Source organism: Oncorhynchus keta, chromosome 24 (genome assembly GCF_023373465.1).
Source record: "Oncorhynchus keta strain PuntledgeMale-10-30-2019 chromosome 24, Oket_V2, whole genome shotgun sequence".
Taxonomy (NCBI): Eukaryota; Metazoa; Chordata; class Actinopteri; order Salmoniformes; family Salmonidae; genus Oncorhynchus; species Oncorhynchus keta.
Genome location: NC_068444.1, coordinates 40,413,610 through 40,436,422, shown reverse-complemented (window position 1 = coordinate 40,436,422; position 22,813 = coordinate 40,413,610). Strand labels below are relative to the sequence as shown.

Below are 22,813 nucleotides of genomic sequence, written 5' to 3'. Positions count from 1 at the left end.
TTTGGCCACACAACACCAGTGGTGGGTTTTGCGTCGAAATTATTATACATATGCAGAAAAATAACCCCATACCTACTGTAACATATGGTGGTGGATGGTTCATTTTATGAGGCTATTTTGATACCACTGGTCCTGGTGCCATGGTTAAGGTCAACTGAACTGTACCCAGTACCAGGACATGTTTGCCAAAAACCTGGTTGCCTCTGCCAGGAGATTGAAACTTGGCAGCATTGGATCTTCCAGCAAGACAACCACAAGCATACATTGACATTTCACAAAGAAACTGTTAATTGGGCACAAAATCAAAAATCTCAGTCTCTGGACATGAACCCAATTGAAAACATGCGGTTTGAATAGAAGAGGGCAGGTCATAAGCGCAGACAAAGGATATCAAGGATCTGGAAAGTTTCTTTATGGAGGAACAGTCTAAGATCCCTCCCAATGTGTTCTCCAATCTCGTACAACATTTTAGAAAAAGGCTCAATGCCATTATCCTCGCAAGGTGAGGTATTGAAAACAGGGGTGCCAATAATTGGCCCCTACCGGTTTTTTTTTTTTTGGGGGGGATTATATATATCTGAGCAAATGTATTAGTATATAATATACATTGTAAAACAATTGTGAGCATACAATATAGCTCTGTATTTGTATTACTTAATTTAATATTTTTTTCTTAGCATTCAAACATTCTCAAACGTCTGCAGGCTGACCTTGGTCGTCGGGTGAAAGGCGTTTCATCTGACACATTGGTACAGATGGCTTCCGGGTTAAGCGGGTGAGTGTTATGAAGCGCGGTTTGGTGGGTCATGTTTAGGAAGGATGCACGACTTGACCTTCGCCTCCCGAGCAGGTTGGGGAGTTGCAGCGATGAGACCAGATCGAAATTGGGGAGAAAAAGGGGTTAAAGATTTACACTGAAAAAAAATATAAAACGCAACATGTAAAGTGTTGGTCCTATATTTCATGAGCTGAATATCCAAACGCACAAAAATCGTATTTCTCTCAAATGTGTTTACATCCCTGTTAGTAAGCATTTCTCCTTTGCCAAGACAATCCATCCCCCTGACAGGTGTGGCATATCAGGAAGTTGATTAAACAGCATGATCATTACAAAGGTGCACCTTGTGCTGGGGGAAATAAAAAGGCCACTCTAAACTGTGCAGTTATATCACACAACACAATGCCACAGCTGCCTCAAATTGGAGTGTGCAATTGGCATGCTGACTGCAGGAATGTCCACGAGAGCTATTGCCAGATCATTTTGTTAATTTCTCTACCATAAGCCGCCTCCGTTGTTTTAGAGTATGTGGCAGTACATCCAACCGGCCTCAACTGCAGACCACGAGTAACCAGGCCAGCCCAGGAACTCCATATCTGGCTTCTTCACCTGCGGGATCGTCTGAGACCAGCCACCCAGAAAAACTATAGGTTTGCATGACCAAATCATTTCTGCACAAATTGTCAGAAACCATTTCAGGGAAGCTCATTTGCATGCTTGTCGTCCTCACCATGGTCTTGATCTGAATGCAGTTCGGCGTCATACCTGACTTCAGTGGGAAAATGCTCACCACTGGCACACTGGAAAAGTGTTCTCTTCACGGATGAATCCCGGTTTCAACTGTACCGAGCAGACGACAGACGTATGGAATGGTGAGAGCAAGCAGTTTGTTCACAAGGTTGACATCAGCAGAGGGCCCCATGGTGGAGGTGGAGTTATGGTGTGGGCAGGCATAAGCTACAGACAATGAAAGCAATTGCATTTTATCGATGGCAATTTGAATGCACAGTGATAGCGTGACAAGATCCTGAGGCCCATTGTTGTACCATTAATCCACCACCATCACTTTCAGCATGATAATGCACGGCACCATGTCACAAGGATCTGGACATAATTCAAGGACGCTGAAAATGACAGTTCTTCAATGGCCTGCATACTCACCAGACATCACCCACTGAGCATGTTCGGGATGCTCTGGATCGACGTGTACGACAGCGTGTTCCAGTTCCCGCCAATATCCAGAAACAGCCTGATCAACTCGAAGCAAAGATGATGTGTCGCACTGCATAAGGACAATGGTGGTCACACCAGATACTGACTGGTGTTCAGATCCACGCCCTTACTTTTTGTTCTTAAGGCATCTGTGACCAACAGATGCATATATCTATTCTCAGTCATGAGAACTCCATAGATTATGGCCTAATGAATATATTTCAATTAACTGATTTCCTTATAAGAACTAACTCAGTAAAATCTTATATATATATATATATATATATATATATATAAGATGTTATACACATATATACATATATACACACACACTGCTCAAAAAAATAAAGGGAACACGAAAATAACACATCCTCGATCTGAATGAATGAAATATTCTTATTAAATACTTTTTTCTTTACATAGTTGAATGTGCTGACAACAAAATCACACAATAATTATCAATGGAAATCAAATTTATCAACCAATGGTCTGGATTTGGAGTCACACTCAAAATTAAAGTGGAAAAACACACTACAGGCTGATCCAACTTTGATGTAATGTTCTTAAAACAAGTCAAAATGAGGCTCAGTGGTGTGTGTGGCCTCCACATTCCTCTATGACCTCCCTACAATGCCTGGGCATGCTCCTGATGAGGTGGCGGATGGTCTCCTGAGGGATCTCCTCCCAGACCTGGACTAAAGCATCCGCCAACTCCTGGACAGTCTGTGGTGCAACGTGGCATTGGTGGATGGAGCGAGCCATGATGTCCCAGATGTGCTCAATTGGATTCAGGTCTGGGGAACGGACGGGCCAGTCCATAGCATCAATGCCTTCCTCTTGCAGGAACTGCTGACACACTCCAGCCACATGAGGTCCAGCATTGTCTTGCATTAGGAGGAACCCAGGGCCAACCGCACCAGCATATGGTCTCACAAGGGGTCTGAGGATCTCATCTCGGTACCTAATTGCAGTCAGGCTACCTCTGGCGAGCACATGGAGGGCTGTGCGGCCCCCCAAAGAAATGCCACCCCACACCATGACTGACCCACCGCCAAACCGGTCATGCTGGAGGATGTTGCAGGCAGCAGAACGTTCTCCACGGCGTCTCCAGACTGTCACATGTGCTCAGTGTGAACCTGCTTTCATCTGTGAAGAGCACATGGCGCCAGTGGCGAATTTGCCAATCTTGGTGTTCTCTGGCAAATGCCAAACGTCCTGCACGGTGTTGGGCTGTAAGCACAACCCCCACCTGTGGACGTCAGGCCCTCATACCACCCTCATGGAGTCTGTTTCTGACCGTTTGAGCAGACACATGCACACATGCGGCGGCAGGGTAGCCTAGTGGTTAGAGCGTTGGACTAGTAACCGGAAGGTTGCAAGTTCAAACCCCCGAGTTGACAAGGTACAAATCTGTCGTTCTGCCCCTGAACAGGCAGTTTACCCACTGTTCCTAGGCCGTCATTGAAAATAAGAATTTGTTCTTAACTGACTTGCCTAGTTAAATAAAGGTTAAATAAAAATAAATAACAAATTTGTGGCCTGCTGGAGGTCATTTTGCAGGGCTCTGGCAGGGCTCCTCCTTGCACAAAGGCGGAGGTAGCGGTCCTGCTGCTGGGTTGTTGCCCTCCTACGGCCTCCTCCACGTCTCCTGATGTACTGGCCTGTCTCCTGGTAGCGCCTCCATGCTCTGGACACTAAGCTGACAGACACAGCAAACCTTCTTGCCACAGCTCGCATTCATGTTCCATCCTGGATGAGCTGCACTACCTGAGCCACTTGTGTGGGTTGTAGACTCCGTCTCATGCTACCACTAGAGTGAAAGCACCGCCAGCATTCAAAAGTGACCAAAACATTAGCCATGAAGCATAGGAACTGAGAAGTGGTCTGGTCACCACCTGCAGAACCACTCCTTTATTGGGGGTGTCTTGCTAATTGCCTATAATTTCCACCGGTTGTCTATTCCATTTGCACAACAGCATGTGAAATTTATTGTCAATTTATTGACGGGTTGCTTCCTAAGTGGACAGTTTGATTTCACAGAAGTGTAATTGACTTGGAGTTACATTGTATTGTTTAAGTGTTCCCTTTATTTTTTTGAGCAGTATATATATATATATATATATATAAAAAATCAAGAATGATCTCAGAGAAACAGTTCAGTGCTGCTATGTTTCAAATCAAAAGTTATCCGTCACATGCTTCGTAAAGAACAGGTGTAGACTAACATTGAAAAGCTTACAGGCTCTTCCCAGCAATGCAGATAAGAAAAAACAAGAATAGAAAAATTATATAACATGAAGAATAAATACACAATGAGTAACGATAATTTGGCTATATACATGTGGTACCAGTACCTACCTTTCGATGTGCAGGGGTACGAGCTAATACATAGGCAGGGATAAAGTGGCAAGGCACCAGGATAGATAATAAACAGTAGCGGCAGCACATGTGATGAGTCAAAGTTAGTGCAAAATCAATCAATGCAGATAGTTAACCAATAGCTACCCGTCTAACTATTTAGTATCTTGGCTTGGGGGTTGTTCAGAGTCCTGTTGGTTCCAGACGTGGTGCATCGGTACCGCTTGTCGTGCGGTTTCAAAAGAGAACAGTCTATGACTTGGGTGGCTGGAGTCTTAACATTTTTAAGGCCTTCCTCTGACACCGCCTGGTATAGAGGTCCTGGATGATTGGGAGCTCGGCCCCAGTGATGTACTGGGCCGTACGCATTACCTTCTGTAGCACCTTGCGGTCAAATGCCAAGCAGTTGCCATACCAAGCGGTGATGCAGCCAGTCAGGATGCTCTCAATGGTGCAGCTGTAGAACCTTGAGGGTCTGAGGGTGCATGTCGAATCTTTTCAGCCTCCTGAGGGAGAAGAGGTGTTGTCGTGCCCTCTTCACAACTGTCTTGGTGTGTGGAACATGATAATTCCTTACTGATGTGGAACTTGACGCTCTCGGTTGGTGTTTACTGCAGTCCATGATCAGTTCCTTTGTCTTGGTTTGGAACTGAAGTAAAATAAACCTATAGCGTATGTCTCCTTATACAAGATATCAGAGGAGAGCCCTGGGTAACTTCAGGCAGACCTGATTCTGTCCAATCACACCAATCGAGATGTCCTGAAATACGCTCACTGATACACAATGGACAGTACAGACCTTTACAGAATATACAAAAGGGCCCAAGATGCTTACTACATAAGTACGGAATTCAATAGTTTCCCTAACATAGAACACATTTTCATTGAATTATTAACATTTCCACTTGAAGGTCATTAATAAATCACTTAAGAGACGGTGAAATATGAAGAAAAAAAAGGCTGTTACACAGATGGGATCGGTGCAGAAGAACGCTTTTTATTCCATTCATCTGACTGTATCAGGTGATTCAATTGTTCATTATTTCAAGGCTGGTTGACTCCGTAAAAGCTTCAGACATACATCAATTATCTCCCTGGATAGAGACTTGAAGCCATTCAGCCTAAAAAAAATCATGTTTTTTTAAAAGTGTTTGTCACGCTCGACCAGTGACATAAACTGGACGAGAAAACGAGATCGTCTTGACTCCTCAATGTAAAATCCACCGTGAAGGGACTGTTGAACTTATGTATGGTTCAAACTCTGCAGCGCAGCACAAACATCAAAAGATTAGTAAACATTGAAAAGAAAATCTCTTCATTTCCTCACAAAAACAGGTGAAGTATTATGACGCTTAATTAATACACTTTCTAGTATGAAAAATGCCTGATTCATTGTGTAATTGACAATTGTTAACAGCGGTTGTTCAACCAAGGTCAACTTTACAAATGGATATTTTGTAAACCAAAATAGATTTAATGACTTTTACGACACCTACCATTTGAACCAGAATCCTTCCATTTCACTACTGTAATATAACTTACACATTTTAATTTTACAATTAAAAAGGCGAAATATAAAGCAGACATTCTAAGAACAGAAAATAGCATTTTTCAAAGTTTGGACTGACAATTTCATAAGGGGTAAAATTCACTTGCACACATCCACAAACAAACACACAGTTCTGTCCGAAGTACTTCTAAGTAGAAGGCCTGCAAGTCAACAAACTATTCTCGACTTCTATCTCCCAAGTTTCACAGAAGAGACAAGGTCAGAGGCAACCACAGTGATAAGAAGCTCGTTTAGCAGGTCTCCATATATCCAGGAAAAATATCAGTATCACCTCAACCAGATAATTCAGAGGGCCGAATTCCTTGAGCAACATCGCCATCTGGTGTCAGCAAAAAGGGAAGACAGCTCCTCTAGTTAGTTCTAGTTGGACAATATGGCACACTGAAATCCCAAAAAAGGTCTAAAATCTACATTCTCAATGTATATTCTCAAACCTAAAGTATTGTAAATGTGGCACTCAAGCATTGTCAAGCTTGCTATTGGTCCGCTTATAGGCTACCCACTGAGGCATTTTACATCATAGCCACTTTAAGGGAAAACACTATGCTCAACATTCAAATATCTACAGTTTATAAATGTATTATGCCCATCTCTCAGTTGTCACCTACAGTCCATGCAGTCTGAGCTCAGCCAAAATAGATGTCGAGTGCATTTAGAGGGACTCAGATGTCTGTGGACATAGCCTCCCGATGGTGGAAAAAGACTTTGGCGGCACCTTTGAAGATGGAGGGTCTGTTTACCCAATAGGTTTCATTAAATTAAGCCTCCATTAGGCCTCTCTTCTGATTGATCAAAGGCATCGCTAAGAGGCATGGCATTCTGCTTTCCCCGACTTAAACGCATCTCCTCTATCAAACAGTTTTTTTTGTCTGTGTGTGTGTGGGGGGACGCGGGGTGTTGGTTGTGCCAGCATCCCCTTTGGCTGATGCAAGGCCCATCTGCAGGGGTCCTCTGGCTTTTAAGACCCCTTGTCTCTCTATTAACAAAATGAAGCTGTCAACCAGCAAACAAATTGCAAATGCACCTCCGGGATGTCCGTCTGATAACGTATGCTCTTTTTAAAAAAAAAATGTAGCATCCGTCTGGAAAAATGGCCAGGTTATTGAGGTCAGGCTTTCCCCAGTCTGGCATAAAAGAACGGGGCTCAATCTGGCATGCTGGTGGCGTGAACACTTCAAACCGCAGGCGAATGAGAGGATGAGAGAGGGGGGTGAAGGGGGAAGACACCCAAGGGAGCCAGTAGTGGGAGAAGAGGTTGAGGCCTTTATTTCCAGGGGAAGCACAACAAAGACTGCTTTTTTTATGAAAAAGAGAGGAGATGGCCTTTTTTTGCAGGCTGGCACCCTTTAGAGCTGGGTGTCCTGTGCTTATCTGAAGTGGGAGCACCAGCTTTGGGAGAACTCGTCAGCTTTAGCAGGAACTAGAAATGGAGCCTGAGTGAAAGTGAGATATCCTGCTACAAATGCACCCCCCCAAAAAAACTAACTTTTAGAGCAGATTGTTTTATCAACAGAACAGGGTTTCAAACAGGCTGGGGAGGACACAGCTCTCCAATAGTAAGTGCACAAAGTTGAAAAGCTATACTAAAAATGGGTTTGATCTAGTTTATCCACAATTATAAAAAACAGCACATAAATGACACAATGTTGCGCTGGGTGTAAGGCCACCCTTAAATTGGACTCCACTGTCAAACCAACGTTTACTGTAGTATTGTTGTTTCACACATCTTTTTTTGTGAGAAGGGTATGTGACTAGGCCCTATATATTCTTGTGAGAAGGGTATGTGACTAGGCCCTATATATTCTTGTGAGAAGGGTATGTGACTAGGCCCTATATATTCTTGTGAGAAGGGTGTGACTAGGCCCTATATATTCTTGTGAGAAGGGTATGTGACTAGGCCCTATATATTCTTGTGAGAAGGGTGTGACTAGGCCCTATATATTCTTGTGAGAAGGGTATGTGACTAGGCCTATATATTCTTGTGAGAAGGGTATGTGACTAGGCCCTATATATTCTTGTGAGAAGGGTATGTGACTAGGCCCTATATATTCTTGTGAGAAGGGAATGTGACTAGGCCCTATATATTCTTGTGAGAAGGGAATGTGACTAGGCCCTATATATTCTTGTGAGAAGGGTATGTGACTAGGCCCTATATATTCTTGTGAGAAGGGTATGTGACTAGGCCCTATATATTCTTGTGAGAAGGGTATGTGACTAGGCCCTATATATTCTTGTGAGAAGGGTATGTGACTAGGCCCTATATATTCTTGTGAGAAGGGTATGTGACTAGGCCCTATATATTCTTGTGAGAAGGGTATGTGACTAGGCCCTATATATTCTTGTGAGAAGGGTATGTGACTAGGCCCTATATATTCTTGTGAGAAGGGTATGTGACTAGGCCCTATATATATTCTTGTGAGAAGGGTATGTGACTAGGCCCTATATATTCTTGTGAGAAGGGTATGTGACTAGGCCCTATATATTCTTGTGAGAAGGGTATGTGACTAGGCCCTATATATTCTTGTGAGAAGGGTATGTGACTAGGCCCTATATATTCTTGTGAGAAGGGTATGTGACTAGGCCCTATATATTCTTGTGAGAAGGGTATGTGACTAGGCCTAATATATTCTTGTGAGAAGGGTATGTGACTAGGCCTATATATTCTTGTGAGAAGGGTATGTGACTAGGCCCTATATATTCTTGTGATAAGGGTATGTGACTAGGCCTATATATTCTTGTGATAAGGGTATGTGACTAGGCCTATATATTTTTGTGATAAGGGTATGTGACTAGGCCTATATATTTTTGTGAGAAGGGTATGTGACTAGGCCCTATATATTCTTGTGAGAAGGGAATGTGACTAGGCCCTATATATTCTTGTGAGAAGGGTATGTGACTAGGCCCTATATATTCTTGTGAGAAGGGTATGTGACTAGGCCTATAGATTTTTTGTCTTAAGGGTATGTGACTAAGAACAATTTGGAATCCACTGACCTAGACTTACTCTCTTGTCCTTCACACTTAACGTATGAGAATGTTGGCTATAAAAAGGTGACAAAAAAAGGGGTCTCCTCGCATCTAATAGCACATGCTCAAAAGAGCATAACAGACAACAAAAAACTGAGGACTGCGAATTAGCCGTAATATCCGACACAGCAGGTGCTAATTGCTTGATAATTAACCACGGCTAGTGTCGAGAGAGAAGCTAAAGATTAATCATCAGCCAATTAAAATGCCCACGGCGAGGAAAGCGAGCCCTCTCAAAAGACTGGAGATCTCTTCTGTGATCTGAGAGCGACCAGACTTTCAGAAGCAGAGCAACAGATCACTAGCACCTGATATTTCTCAGTTCTGCGTGCTTGTTTGTTTAATACTTCGGATCGTGTTTGGTAGGTGCTTTTACCAAGAAGCAATTGCAAACAGCAAAGCATACGCCTCCTGTTCAGTTTCACATTTGAAATCCACCTCTTGGAAAATGAAAGGCTAAATATCCTCACAAGTATCAAGAGGAACGATCCGGACAGAAGTTGCACAGTTAAATGAAACCACAAGGAAGCTGAGGGCGTTCGGAAGAACCGTACACAAAGCAACACAATCCCCAAATGTAAACCTGGGGATCTTAACCTTGATTTAGGGGGCCAAGAGGGCACCCTCATACAATACTTGCATCTAATGGGAGTAATGTTCAGAAAGTAAAACAGTGAGCCTAAAATACGAGTTAAAGTTAAAACACTTGGCTCCTCATTAAAGGTTTCATATGCGTCGGATGGGGTTCGAGACAGACAGGTTGCGGTTTATGAATTACTAACCAAGGCCATGTTCTGTAGCATCGACACAAGCCTGCTCTCTATGGATGATACTTGGGCTTTCAAAAACGGAGAGAGCGGAGAAAAAAATAAAATAAAAGATCCACAGTGGACAAGCCACTGACCTTCAGTTTCAGTCCGAGTGTGGTGCGCGTGTGTCTTTTTGAGAAAGTGTGAGCGTTTGTGAGAAGGTGTAAGTATGCTCACAACTTGGCCTATTCATAATGAATGTGCAAGTTCCTGAATTCACTTCCTGTACACACACACACACACACACACACACACACACACACACACACAATAAACTTCAATTAAATGTCTGAAATAGCCACCTGTCCCTTTTGATAGCCGGGCATCGGCACACATTTGAGCAAATAAACACCTGTTTCAAACAAACAACGGGTCTGAATGAACTGGTTACGAGTGATCTTCAGTGACTACTGTAAATATTGAGCAGAAGAAGATAAAGGAGAGCGACATCATTTCCTTGGATGAGACGTTGTGGTTCGACATGGTCGGCTCAAGTACCAACAAGATCTCATGGTCTCACTTTAGTATTCAACGTTTGTCTGGAGGGAAATTAGGCTTGGGTGGTATACCGGATCATTTGGAGAAGAAATAAATCGACTGGATGGGTTTTCAAGACAGTCAATATGTTCAAAACTCTTTCTTTTAAGTTTTTCAACAAATGTTCATATTTTTTGCCACTTAAATTAATGCCTGCAGTCAACTTGAGCAATACATTAGGAGTGAAAGCAGATTGTGTTCTTAAATTCACCGGTGACAAGATTTTAAATTGAGCAAAAATAGAAAACGCAACAATTTCAAAGATTTTACTGAGTGAGTTACAGTTCATATACGGAAATTAGTCAATTGAAATTAATTAATTAGGCCCTAATCAATGGATTTCACATGACACATTTCAGATATGCATCTGTTGGTCACAGATAGATAGATATATATATATATATATTTATTTTTAAGTAGAAACGTGGATAAGAAAACCAGTCAGTATCTGGTGACCACCATGCTGCACAACATCTCCTTCACCTAGAGTTGATCAGGCTTTTGATTGTGGCGTGTGGCATGTTGTCCCACTTCCCTTCAATGGTTGTGCAACATTGCTGGATATTGGCGGGAACTGGAACACGCTGCCGATCCAGAGCATCCCAATTATGCTCAATGGGTGACATGTCTGGTGAGTGTGCAGGCCATGGAAGAACTGGGACATTTTCAGAGTCCAGGAATTGTGTACAGATCCTTGTGACATGGTACCATGCATTATCATGCTGAAACATGAAGTGATGGTGATGGATTAATGGCACGACAATGGGCCTCAGGATCTCGTCACGGTATCTCTGTGAATTCAAATTGCCATCAATAAAAATGCAAATTGTGTTTGTTGTCCTTAGCTTATGCCTTCCCATACCATAACTCCATGGGGCACTCTGTTCACAACATTGACATCAGCAAACCGCTTGCCCACACAACACCATACTGCCAACTGCCCGGTACAGTTGAAACCGGGTTTCAGCCGTGAAGAGCAAACTTCTCCAGTGTGCCAGTGGACATCGAAGGTGAGCATTTGCCCACCGAAGCCGAAATTGCAGTCAGATCAACACCCTGGTGAGGACGACAAGCACACAGATGAGCTTCCCTGAGACTGTTTCTGACAGTTTGTACAGAAATTCTTCAGTTGTGCAAACCCACAGTTTCATCAGCTCTCTGGGTGGCTGGTCTCAAGACAATCCCGCAGATGAAGAAACCAGATGTAGTGGTCCTAGGATGGCATGGTTACACATGGTCAACAGTTGGACGTACTAAAATATTCTCGAAAACGTTGGAGGCGGCTTATAGTAGAGAAATGACCATTCAATTATCTGGCAACAGCTCTGTGGGACGTTCCTGCAGTCAGCATGCCAATTGAATGCTTCCTCAAAACTTGACATCTGTGGCATTGTGTTGTAGGACAAAACTGCACATTTTAGAGTGGCCTTCTATTGTCCCCAGCACAATGTGCACTTGTGTCATGATCCTGCTGTTTAGTCAGATTCTTAATATGCTACACCTGTCAGGTGGATGGTTTGTCTTGGCATAGGAGAAATGCTTACGAACAGGGATATAAACATATTTGTGCACACAATTTGAGAGAAATAAGCTTTCTGGTATCATTTATTTCAGCTCATGAAACATTGGAACAACACTTTACATGCATTTATATTTTTGCTCAGTGTACATTATGAAGCTTATCGTAGTTTCCCAGAACAGTTGAAACAGTCACGTGTTTATTTCTAAAAAGCATAATGGTAGAAAGCCGGAGCTTGTGAGTCCAGCTGTGCATTTGGTTTAACTTGCTAGTTAACTAGGTAAGTGGTTGAATTAATAAGGAGATGGGGCATCATGATGATGATAGCTTTCTGACGTATTTGAGAAGTCAAAGTGCTTTGGATGAGTTCTGTACAGCTGCCATCTTGATTTCCTTGCGTTCATTTTTTCTCCTCTCCGTTCTTGCCTGTCTGCTCCTCACCCCTATTCTCTGAGCAGAGAAAGCAGGAACATTGTCCTAGCGACTCCACACAGACGCAGCATGTACACATGCTGCTTTAGAGCCAGTTCTCTTCCTCCTTCAGACAGGCATGCGTCAAAACTGTTCATTTGCACGTCTCTCGTCCAAACTCACCAAAAATGACATTTCGGTAGCCACTACCTATATTTGTAATTCTGTTTGCGCTCGTTAGCATATTTAGCTAGCAGATTATATTGAAACTCGCTATTAGTTTGTGCAACGTCGAACACAGTCTATCTGCAACTGAGAGGGGGGGGATACAAGGTGTAAGGAGGCGCAACAAGTGAGAGAATGGTGCTGAAGCGAATGATAGGCAACCTAATCTTTTTTTACCTTTATTTAACCAGGTAGGCTAGTTGAGAACAAGTTCTCATTTACAACTGCGACCTGGCCAAGATAAAGCAAAGCAGTGCGACACAGAGTTACACATGGAATAAACAAACATACAGTCAATAATACATTAGAGAAAGTCTATATACAGTGTGTGCAAATGAGGTTGGATAAGTGTGGGGGGGGTCAGGCAATAAATAGGCCGCCAATACGGCGACATTATTACAGTATGGAAAATTAAACACGGGGGAGATAGATGTGCAGAAGATGAGTGCGCAAGTATCGGTACCGGGGTGAGTCTTTGCAAGTCTGATCTGTGATGGATTTGTTATCATAAATGTTTATACTGGTCATTATAAACAGTGTAGTATATTGAACATTTTATTGAGTAAAAGCTGTGTACATTAAGGAAATAGACGCCTGGCTTAAATAGAAAGCTGTCTCTAATATACGCTGGTTGTCTTCATTGATTGAAGCAAATAAAACCTGGGACATTAATTGAAGTTTTATGGGTACATGTTACAATTTGGCAAATTTAAGCACTGCTACAGCTGCCCCGGTCAACTGTAAGTGCCATTATTGTGAAGTGGAAACGTCTAGGAGCAACAAATGGCTCAGCCGCGAAGTGGTAGGCCACACAAGCTCACAGAATGGGACCGCCGAGTGCTGAAGCACCTAGTGCATAAAAATAGTCTGTCCTTGGTTGAAACACTCACGACCGAGTTCAAACTGCCTCTGGAAGCAATATCAGCACAATAACTGTTAGTCGGGAGCTTCATGAAATGGGTTTCCATAGCCGAGCAGCCGCACACAAGCCTAAGATCACCATGCGCAATGTCATTCTAGACGATTCTCTGCTTCCAACTTTGTGGCAACAGTTTGGGCAAGGCCCTTTCATGTTTCAGTGTGACAATGCCCCTGTGCACAAAGCGAGGTCCATAAAGAAATGGTTTGTTGAGATCGGTGTGGAAGAACTTGACTGGCATGCACAGAGCCCTGACCTCACCCCCATCGAACACTTTTGGGATGAATTGGAATGTCGACTGCGAGCCAGGCCTAATCGCCTAACATTAGTGCCCAACCTCACTAATGCTCTTGTGGCTGAATGAAAACAAGTCCCTGCAGCAATATTCGAACATGTAGTGTAAATCCTTCCCAGAAAAGTGGAGGCTGTTAAAGCAGCAAAGGGGGGACCAACTCTATATTAATGCCCATGATTTCGGAATTTACGGTGTCCACATACTTTTGGTCTTGTAGTGCATCACTAACCCTATTCTACAGCTGGAGGGAAGACTAAACATGTAAATTGGGATTTGCGTTATGGATACCACAGGGCATTATGCACTCGTATAGACTGTGTGTGTATGCGTAGCTATATACCAAGATGAATGAGGTATTACAGTAAGGTGGGGTACTCACAAAGTCTTTCTCCAGCTTCTCCATCTCCCCCTTGTAGCTCTTCAGTCTGCTCTGGTACATGCCTCTGCTCTGGATGGGGATCTCACGCACCTCCAGATCCATCTGCTCCATCTAGGTCCAGCAATCAACTATTTATTTCACCATTTAAATGATTAAAACAGACATTATATTGGCTAAAATGGCTACAACAACGTAGATGTAAACTGTGTACTTATTCTATCATTATTCTGGAAATATGTCAAAACAAAAATGTACAATACGAGACTTGTTAAACTGAACTTACCACACACTAAACTGTTGAGTATGTATATGTTTAGTATGTAGTGACTACACTGTGAATTAAATGAGTGTTGAAATGCATTTATATTTACACAAACACACACACAATGTAATGAAATTATACCAAAAATAGTGTTGCGCAAGAATCTTTTGATCAACATCAAGAGATTCTGAACTAAAATCAACGCCTGTAAAACAGCCTGAACTTTAATCTGTTTCAGAATTGATTCGTTGAAACATTGACTGCTCCTCTTCGTGTCATTCATCAATGATGAAAAAAAGTTATGACAGAAAGGCAGTTTGGCAAATAAATGATACAAAACATTTGAAAACCCTTCATTTTAAATAGAGAGTACATTAGGAAGTACACAGAGACAAGACTTTCTGAGGTGAATTTGGAGAAGCCTAATCAAGACGACATAATAACACAACTACGTCTAGCATTTACACGTTAGTTCACTTCCTTCATATTTTTAAACATGACGTGAAGACTCCTTCCAAATAACTGCTTGAAATGTGTCACCGGTATGTCACTTAAAAGCGAATTATCATTAATGTGATCACGCCATTATCACGCTGAGCAGCCATCCGCCACGTGAAGTGCTTGTGTGTCAAGTCACCGTTAGGATTACACAGGTGTCATTGTCTGCGTTTGCCAGTGAAATTGTCTCGTTTCCTTTTCCAAATTCATTATTTAGAAAATGGGAAGAGCGGAAATTACTGATCAAAGACGTACCAATTCTCTGACTTCTTCAAGCTGTTTGTCGACATTTAGAACCAGCTGTGTCTTCTCCTCTGAAAGGGAAACAGTAGCAACATATTGATCAGTCGACAAGAGGAGCAGTGCTTTATGACAACCCAACTCCCCCGCAACGGGGGGAGAGATAACAACACACACCAGAATGCATTTGAAGATATATTTACACATTCTCTCCACACGCCGATCCAGATTAGATGTCTCTTGTTTATCCATGTTTAAAAGGCCTTTGTTGGCTTTTATAGAGGAGCAACGAGACACCTCTTGCCAACTCAAAAAAGAAAAGGAGGTGTCAGCTTTACTAGGCTGCCAAATTTTCTAACTTTGAGAATTACTCAAATGAATTACTAAAATGCTCCATGCTCACCTGGTGGCATCTATTGCACATCATTACTTGAAGCTCATTTGGCCTCGAGTTTAATGTGGAACCTTGTAAATTATTGTGTGATCTCAAAATTCTGGCTAACTAATTCTGTTTTGTGGCAAATAGAGATGGGTATTAGACATCATTTCTATGTTCGAGTACATGCTACATAAAATAATTTTGTTGACTCGCATGTTAGCGTGAAATGGGTCTGAAGACAGAAAAAGTTTGCTGAATGCTTTCGGTTTTTTCCAATTACTGGTTCTGATACACAACTGAACACTAAATATTTCCACTGCATTTGATAAACTCCACAAACAAAATCTTCGTGTTTCACATTCGGTCAGTGCTTATAAAATGTAACCTGCTCAATAGTTGCATTTGTACATTTCGAGCAATCTAATACGAATCGAGAACTCGCACCCATCCACAACAGCAGCAGTTAAATATTCCTAATATTCTCCATTCCGGACATATATTTGCTTTTTCAAAGTAAACTGATACTTTGATGGCCCAGAGTTGAAAACAACATCTAAAAAGTCAAGGATCATTATAAAGACCCGGGCCTGCTGTGGTAACAAAGTTTGTTAAATAGGCTAGACCTAAATTGGCCATATTTTCAATAATTGAAAAGTGGGGCCCAGACTTCCAAAGAACTTCCAGCTCAAAAGCAATCCACAAGGCTAGCCTATCAGTGATGGAACATAACAGTGTGAAAACCAAGTAAAGATTTTAAAAAAATGTTTGCCCTATGGGTCTGCACTGCCCTTTGCCAGTCATCAAATCCATTTTTAAAACCTATGTACAACCTCACAGCCTACACAAGTAAACAGCCAGAGGCGATTCTCCACAAGATAAGGTATAGACCGCGCCAGGCACTGTACATGGCAAAGAGGAGCCTGAAATATACATGGCAATTTACTATGAGTACCGCAGACCGACGAGTAGTTTTGGAAAATGCAGCAGCAAAGCAAAAAAAAAGTTGGAGCTCGGAGAGCCTCTTCATCTCTGCTCAATATTTAATCGCTAGTGACTGACAGGCCTTCAGCTTTCCATAAACACTCTTAAGGGAGAAAAAAAACTAAACATTTATGTTTAATGGAACTAGACCTTGCATTACATTGTATTGTATTCTTATTCAAAACTCAATCCCAAGTTTTTCCAGACGGAAACGAAGCAAAACAAAAAAACACATCATCCATTTGATTCTCGCGTGAATGCTGAAGGCTTGGCCAAGACACCGTCAAGGACGTTTCTTAGCATGCCACAACCATTATCAGTAATTGTACATATGTGACATCCAGCAGCGGCAACAAAAGGTCTTTGTCAAAACTATTGTCGACATATGAAACGGAGGGCTGTCAGCCAATGGGCACAATTCAGGCACTCGAGGGGGAGAAAAAGAAATGAGAAATGGTCTTCGTGAGTAGGAATGGAATTGAAATTCAAGTGCAAACTGTTCTGGTAGGAGAAGAGGACACGGAACAATTACCACTGGGTGTGATGGGCTTCCGCCTTTGTTCGTATTTGTAGAGGCTTATTTTAACACGCGCCACATAGGGTGGTGGGAAACATGGCGAAATTACACTGTGAAAGATGCATTGTTTCTGCCAAGAAGCCAATTCAAAACATTGACCATTCAAATCAGATGAAAATTCCCATCAGTTAGAGCATAGCAAAATAAACAAGCAATAGACCTTCAAAAAAGATGAGCTAAGGAAAGGAAAACGTTCAGTGGGTGAACCTCTGCCCCATGAATCGGTAGACAGCCTTTGGTTTGCAAATAAAGTGTTCACTTAACAATTAGACCAGAACAGGTACATTTACAGTCATGGTACACGATTTTAGGCTCTCAAGTCTCTATTGGTTTCAGTTAGCCTGGAGGGAATTCCAAAAAAGGTGAAATTATTAAAAACGGGGACTGTGACAGAAAAGTTTGCAATATAAGTAGATTGCACATTTTTTGCCACATGCTTCATTAACATGTGTAGACAAACAATGAGATGCTTACAGGCCCTTTCCAAAGTCCACCTGTGTGCAATGTAACTAATTATGTGACTTCTGGAGGTAATTTGTTGCACCAGATCTTATTTAGGGGCTTCATAGCAAAGGGAGTGAATACATATGCACACATCACTTTACCATAGTCATTTAAATTTAAGTCTCGTCAGGATGCCAGCTCGGCTACCTCTCTTTTCGAGTACATGGGATTAGGGTCAGGCCTGGAGTAAGCAGAACTTCCAGAGCAATTATGTCAAAGAAATTGTCCGTAGAGCTCCGAGACAGGATTGTGTTGAGGCACAGATCTGGCCGCCCGAACAAACTGAGCAATCGGGGAGAATGGCCTTGGTCAGGGAGGTGAACAAGAACTCCTGACAGAGCTCCAGATTTCCTCTGTGGAGACGGGAGAACCTTCCAGAAAGACAACCATCTCTACAGCACTTCACCAATTATGACTTTATGGTAGAGTGGCCAGACGGACACAAAGTTCATAGAGATCTTTGATGAAGTCCTGAGGGCTCTGGAGCAGGTTCTCAGACTGGGGCAAAGGTTCACCTTCCAACAGGACAACAACCCTAAGCACACAGTCAAGACAACGCAAGAGTGGCTTCGGGACAAGTCTCAATGTCCTTGAGAGGCCTAGCCAGAGCCCAGTCTAGAACCCAATCGAACATATCTGGAGAGACCTGAAAATAGCTGTGCAGCAACGCTCCCCATCCAACCTAATAGAGCTTGAGAGGATCTGCAGAGAATAATGGGAGAAACTCCCCAAATACAGGCGCACCAAGCTTGTAACGTCATATCCAGAAAGACTTGAGGCTGTAATCGCTGCCAAAGGTGCTTCAAAAGTACTGAGTAAAGGATCTGAAAACATATGTACATTTTTATTTCAGTTATTTTTTAATACATTTTCAAAAATGTCTAAAAACCCGTTTTTGCTTTGTCATTATGGGGTGTGTAGATTGATGAGGGGAAACTGTTTCAGAATAACACGAACGTAACAAACAGTTAAGGGGTCTGAATAGTTTCCGAATGCACCTTACGTACAAAAGATCAGAATAAAATACCAAAACAAACACAAAATAGCTGCTATCCACTGCAGCGCCATCTTTACTCATGCATAACTGTATTGATTAGGGCTGTGAGAGTCATGGATCTTTGAATGTTCACCCCGGTCACCGTAATAAGCATTCGATTAGCAAAGAAAAACTCCTCTGCTGACTGCATGTGCTGTCATTGAAATAGAATGGGCGTCCCCATTAAAATCAATGACGGCATAATGGGTGGACTGGCGGAAATTGAGAGTGTACCTATAACAGGGTTACCAGATAACTCTAAAATTTCCTGTCCAATAACCCCTTAAAACCCATCCACAAAGCCTGAAAAAAAATGTAGCACAGCAAGAGAGGAGTTGCCACATGATAGAGAAGAATGTAGCGAGCTAGTGCTGTTAGTTCATTGTACAACTCCGATCGATTGCTGGTCACAATGCATTTTTTTGCATTTTGCATTTTCTTTTTTGCAAAAGGTGGGTAAACTGTTAGCGTTTGAATTTGAATGTTTGTGCTTTTCTTACAACTAATTTCTGTGTTCATGCAAGAGGCTGACTGTACAATTCCTCACTGTCAGTAGCTGCAATTTGGCAGTACGCCCAGACCTTGTTTTGAAAACGAACAAAAGATATCTCAGTTTCAACGTCTCAGCTTAGAGAGAAGAAGCCTCGTGAGGTATTGGTCTGTCACATGAATGAAACAAAACAGTAATATTTCACTAATTATGCTAAATCACGCAAATATAACTTGTCTGTATATAGCTGTATATAAGACAACTACTGGGACTGCCCAGGGAGAGTTCCTGATTGACATGTGTACTATGGTGAATTGAGTTGGTTGGAATCTCTCCCAACGCACTGACAATAAACAATGATTAATTTAAGATTGACTTAGAGTGTCCCTATGTAAGAACCTCCACTACACCATTGCTTGTCAAGAATTTCCCACGTTCTACCACTGCTCTCCTCTCACTCACTCAGCTACGCTCTCTCAACAAACACACACACACGCCCCTCCCTTATCAGTGGGATTAGTGAAATTAATAGTTTTTTTTTTTGCCATGGTGGCCGCAGTGATATTTAGAAGTATCCCAATACCCTGCAACCAATACAATTTCACACGTGGCATTATTTTCAAAGTAGCCACATTTTGCAGGAAAACCACAGACATGTCAAAGCCCATTGTATGTGTGCTTCTGCTATATTGGGGGGGACCGGGGAGGAGGGGGGCTCGTTTGCTTGTTTCAGCAAGGAGCAAACAATTTTAATCACATTGTTGAGAGTCCACGTTCGGGCAGAAACGGACTCAACCCGCATGAATGACAGGCCGTCCCGCCTTCAGTCAGCTGTTTGTACCACACCAAAAAAATAAAATACTACTTTTTGGGGAAAACTTTTCACCAGCTATTTTATTTTCATGGTCTTCATCCAAACTATCGGTTACCCAGTTATACGGTAATTGTGCCACCCCTAGCATTGATACCAAATGTCCTCTTCTTAGACCCATTCCCCTTCAGTTGAGTCACCCTCACTTTTCTTGTAAGGAAAGGTGCCCATCCGTGGCAGAGGGACAAGCAGTCTAGCGAGGTGTACATGGACCTTGGAATAATTAGTCATCCTCTGAAGAATAGTCTAATCAGCTATCAGCAACAGAAGTAAGACAATTGCACAAGGAGAGTTAAGCTAGGCCAGGCCTATATCATGTTTATCTGTTTATCTACAGTGAGCATTCACAATTTGGGCTCATAATAAAGAACTGCAGCAGGTCATCTGATGCAGTCCTCTATCAAACCTCTTCTTGGTCAAATAGCCCTTACACAGCCTGGAGGTGTGTTGGGCCATTGTCCTGTCAAAAAACAAATGATAGTAGACCTATGTGCAAACCAGATGGGAAGGTGTATCAGATAGTGTAGCAGAATGCGGTGGTAGCCATGCTGGTTGAGTATGCCGTGAATTCAAAATAAATCACTGGCAGTTTCACCACCAATGCACCACCACACCATCAGACCTCCTCAAATGTGTTTATTTAACTGGTCAAGTCAGTTAAGAATAAATTTGAATTTACAATGATGGCCTACTCGGTACTGCAGTGACGCCTCTTGCACTGAGATGCAGTGTCATAGACTACTGCGCCACTCGGGAGCCCAAAATGCTTCACAGTGGGAACTACACATGCAGAGATCATCTGTTCACCTACTCTACGTCTCACAAAAAAAAACATGGCGGTTGGAACCAAAAACCTCAATTTTGTACTCAGACCAAAGGACAGAATTCCACCGGTCAAAATGTCCATTGCTCGGGTTTCTTGGCCCAAACAAGTCTCTTATTATTGGTGTCCTTTAGTAGTCGTTTCTTCACAGCAATTCAACCATGAAGGTTTGATTCACACAGTCTCCTCTGAACAGCTGATGTTGAGATGTGTGTTACTTCAACTCTGAAGCATTTATTTGGGCTGAAATGTCTGAGGATGGTAACTAATGAACTTATCCTCTTATCCTTATCCTCTAAAAAGAGTCTTCCTTTCCTCATGAGAGCCAATTTCATCATAGCACTGATGGTTTTTGCAACTGCACTTTCAAAGTTCTTGAAATGTTCCACATTGACTGTCCTTCATGTCTTAAAGTAATGATGGACTTTCGTTTCTCTTTGCTGTATTTGAGCTGTGGTTGCCCTAATATGAACTTTGTATTTGACCAAATAGGGCCGTCTTCTGTATACCAACACCACCTTGTCACAACCCAACTGATTGTCTCAAATGCATTAAGGAAAGAAATTCCACAAATTAACAACCACACCTGTTAATTGAAAAGCATTCCTGGTGACAACATCATGAAGCTGGTTGAGAGAATGCCAAGAGTGTGAAAAGCTGTCAAGGCAAAGGGTGGCTACTTTGAAGAATCTCAAATATATTTTGATTTGTTTAACACTATTGTGGTTACTAAATGTGTTATTTCATAGTTAGTGGGTCTTCACCATTATTCTAAAATGTAGAAAATAGTAAATATAAAAGACAAAAACTGGAATGAGTAGGTGTGTCCAAACTTTTGACTGGTACTGTGGGTCCTGACCATTCAGATGCTGTGCTGACAAGTACAACGTAGTTGTTAAAGTTTAGATATGTTCCTGAAGGGAGATTGAATCTTGGTGCAATGTCCATAGGTTGTCCTGCTTTTAGGATTGGCAGTTACTAGGATAGTTAGCAAGCTAGCTGGATAGGTAACGTCCTTATTTCACTAACACAAAGTGAATATAATGACATTTTCGTAAAATACGTGTCATGTGAAACTAACTAGCTAGCTGCAATATTAATTTGTTGACATTATAGCAAAGATATTTATAACTAAACCCTGTCTGAGATGACAGCTTGAAAGCTAGCTAACTACTATAGTCAAACCAGTAAATAGAGCTTAACGTGACTTACTTCCACCTAATTTGGGAATCCTTCCAATTTTGTTTGTTATTTCTGCTGTCAGGGTTCCAAAGTCCTGTTCGTAGGCTTCAAAGTCTGAAGACATTTTGAAGTTTGAGTGTGAAAGAGGTGTCTACTTGGCTGAAAGTTAGCTGAAGATGAAGCAAAACAACGCTTTCTGCGAATGCGAGCCGTCACTTCCGTGTTGGGTTACAACACATTTTACCCGGTAAGAAAACAGCAACTGTTAATTAATTGGTTCTTCCAATGTGAACTGTCGAAACTTTCACTCTGCGGGGATAGAAAAAAAACATAATCGTATTTAGAAATTAAAGACATCGTATTAGCTACAGTTTATGAATTAAACATTTATTTACAGCTTTATCACATTGAAATAGAAAACATTTGTTTTTAAGAGGACATAGCACATTTTTAAAGAATAAAGAATGTTGCTACAATTTTAAATAGACATACACATTTATAATCTTTACTAATCCCACATTTTGTTTAAAAAATATAAAAAATTACACATCATCCATACCTACCCAAATAATGTCCTATTCCAATAAGCAACACCAGAGGGAGCTGTGCGTCTTGTGAAATACCACGTCCCCTCAATTTTCCAACGTCATCTCTCTGCGACTTGTATCTGTAACCACCACGAACGATGTAAAGTTGCCTTTTTAAGCTACTTCAATAATTTATTTAACGAATATATATTATGTTGTTGTTATAGGGAACACAGTTTGACTCGAGTGTATATTTCACCTATCTGTGTTGAATTAGCTAAATAGAATGTAGCTAGCTAAAACTAACTGTATGGGCAGGTCAGCATTGAAAAACACGTCTTGAGATAAGAAGACATCAAATTAGTGTAAATTAGTTGGCTAACATTTTTTGGTAAACTTTCCAA

At 41.9% G+C, this 22,813-nt stretch overlaps 1 protein-coding gene across 9 annotated transcripts in view; it reads right to left on the bottom strand.

Moving 5' to 3' along the window:
• The window catches only part of LOC118357545 (vesicle transport through interaction with t-SNAREs homolog 1A-like), a 169,716-nt gene extending 147,600 nt beyond the window's left edge, over nucleotides 1–22,116 (bottom strand). For 4 of the 9 annotated variants that reach the window (XM_035734743.2, XM_035734744.2, XM_052478321.1 and 1 more), the window contains exons 1-3: nucleotides 21,913–22,114; nucleotides 15,055–15,113; nucleotides 14,040–14,150 (exon numbers count right to left, since the gene is read on the bottom strand). In XM_035734743.2, the coding sequence (XP_035590636.1) occupies nucleotides 14,040–14,150; nucleotides 15,055–15,113; nucleotides 21,913–22,006 (264 nt within the window). In that variant the 5' untranslated portion in view covers nucleotides 22,007–22,114. Of the gene's footprint in view, nucleotides 1–14,039; nucleotides 14,151–15,054; nucleotides 15,114–21,912 lie in introns of all 9 variants that reach the window. The other 5 variants (XM_052478323.1, XM_052478322.1, XM_035734745.2 and 2 more) reach the window with 3 other exon arrangements.
• Between the last annotated feature and the right edge of the window lie 697 nt (nucleotides 22,117–22,813).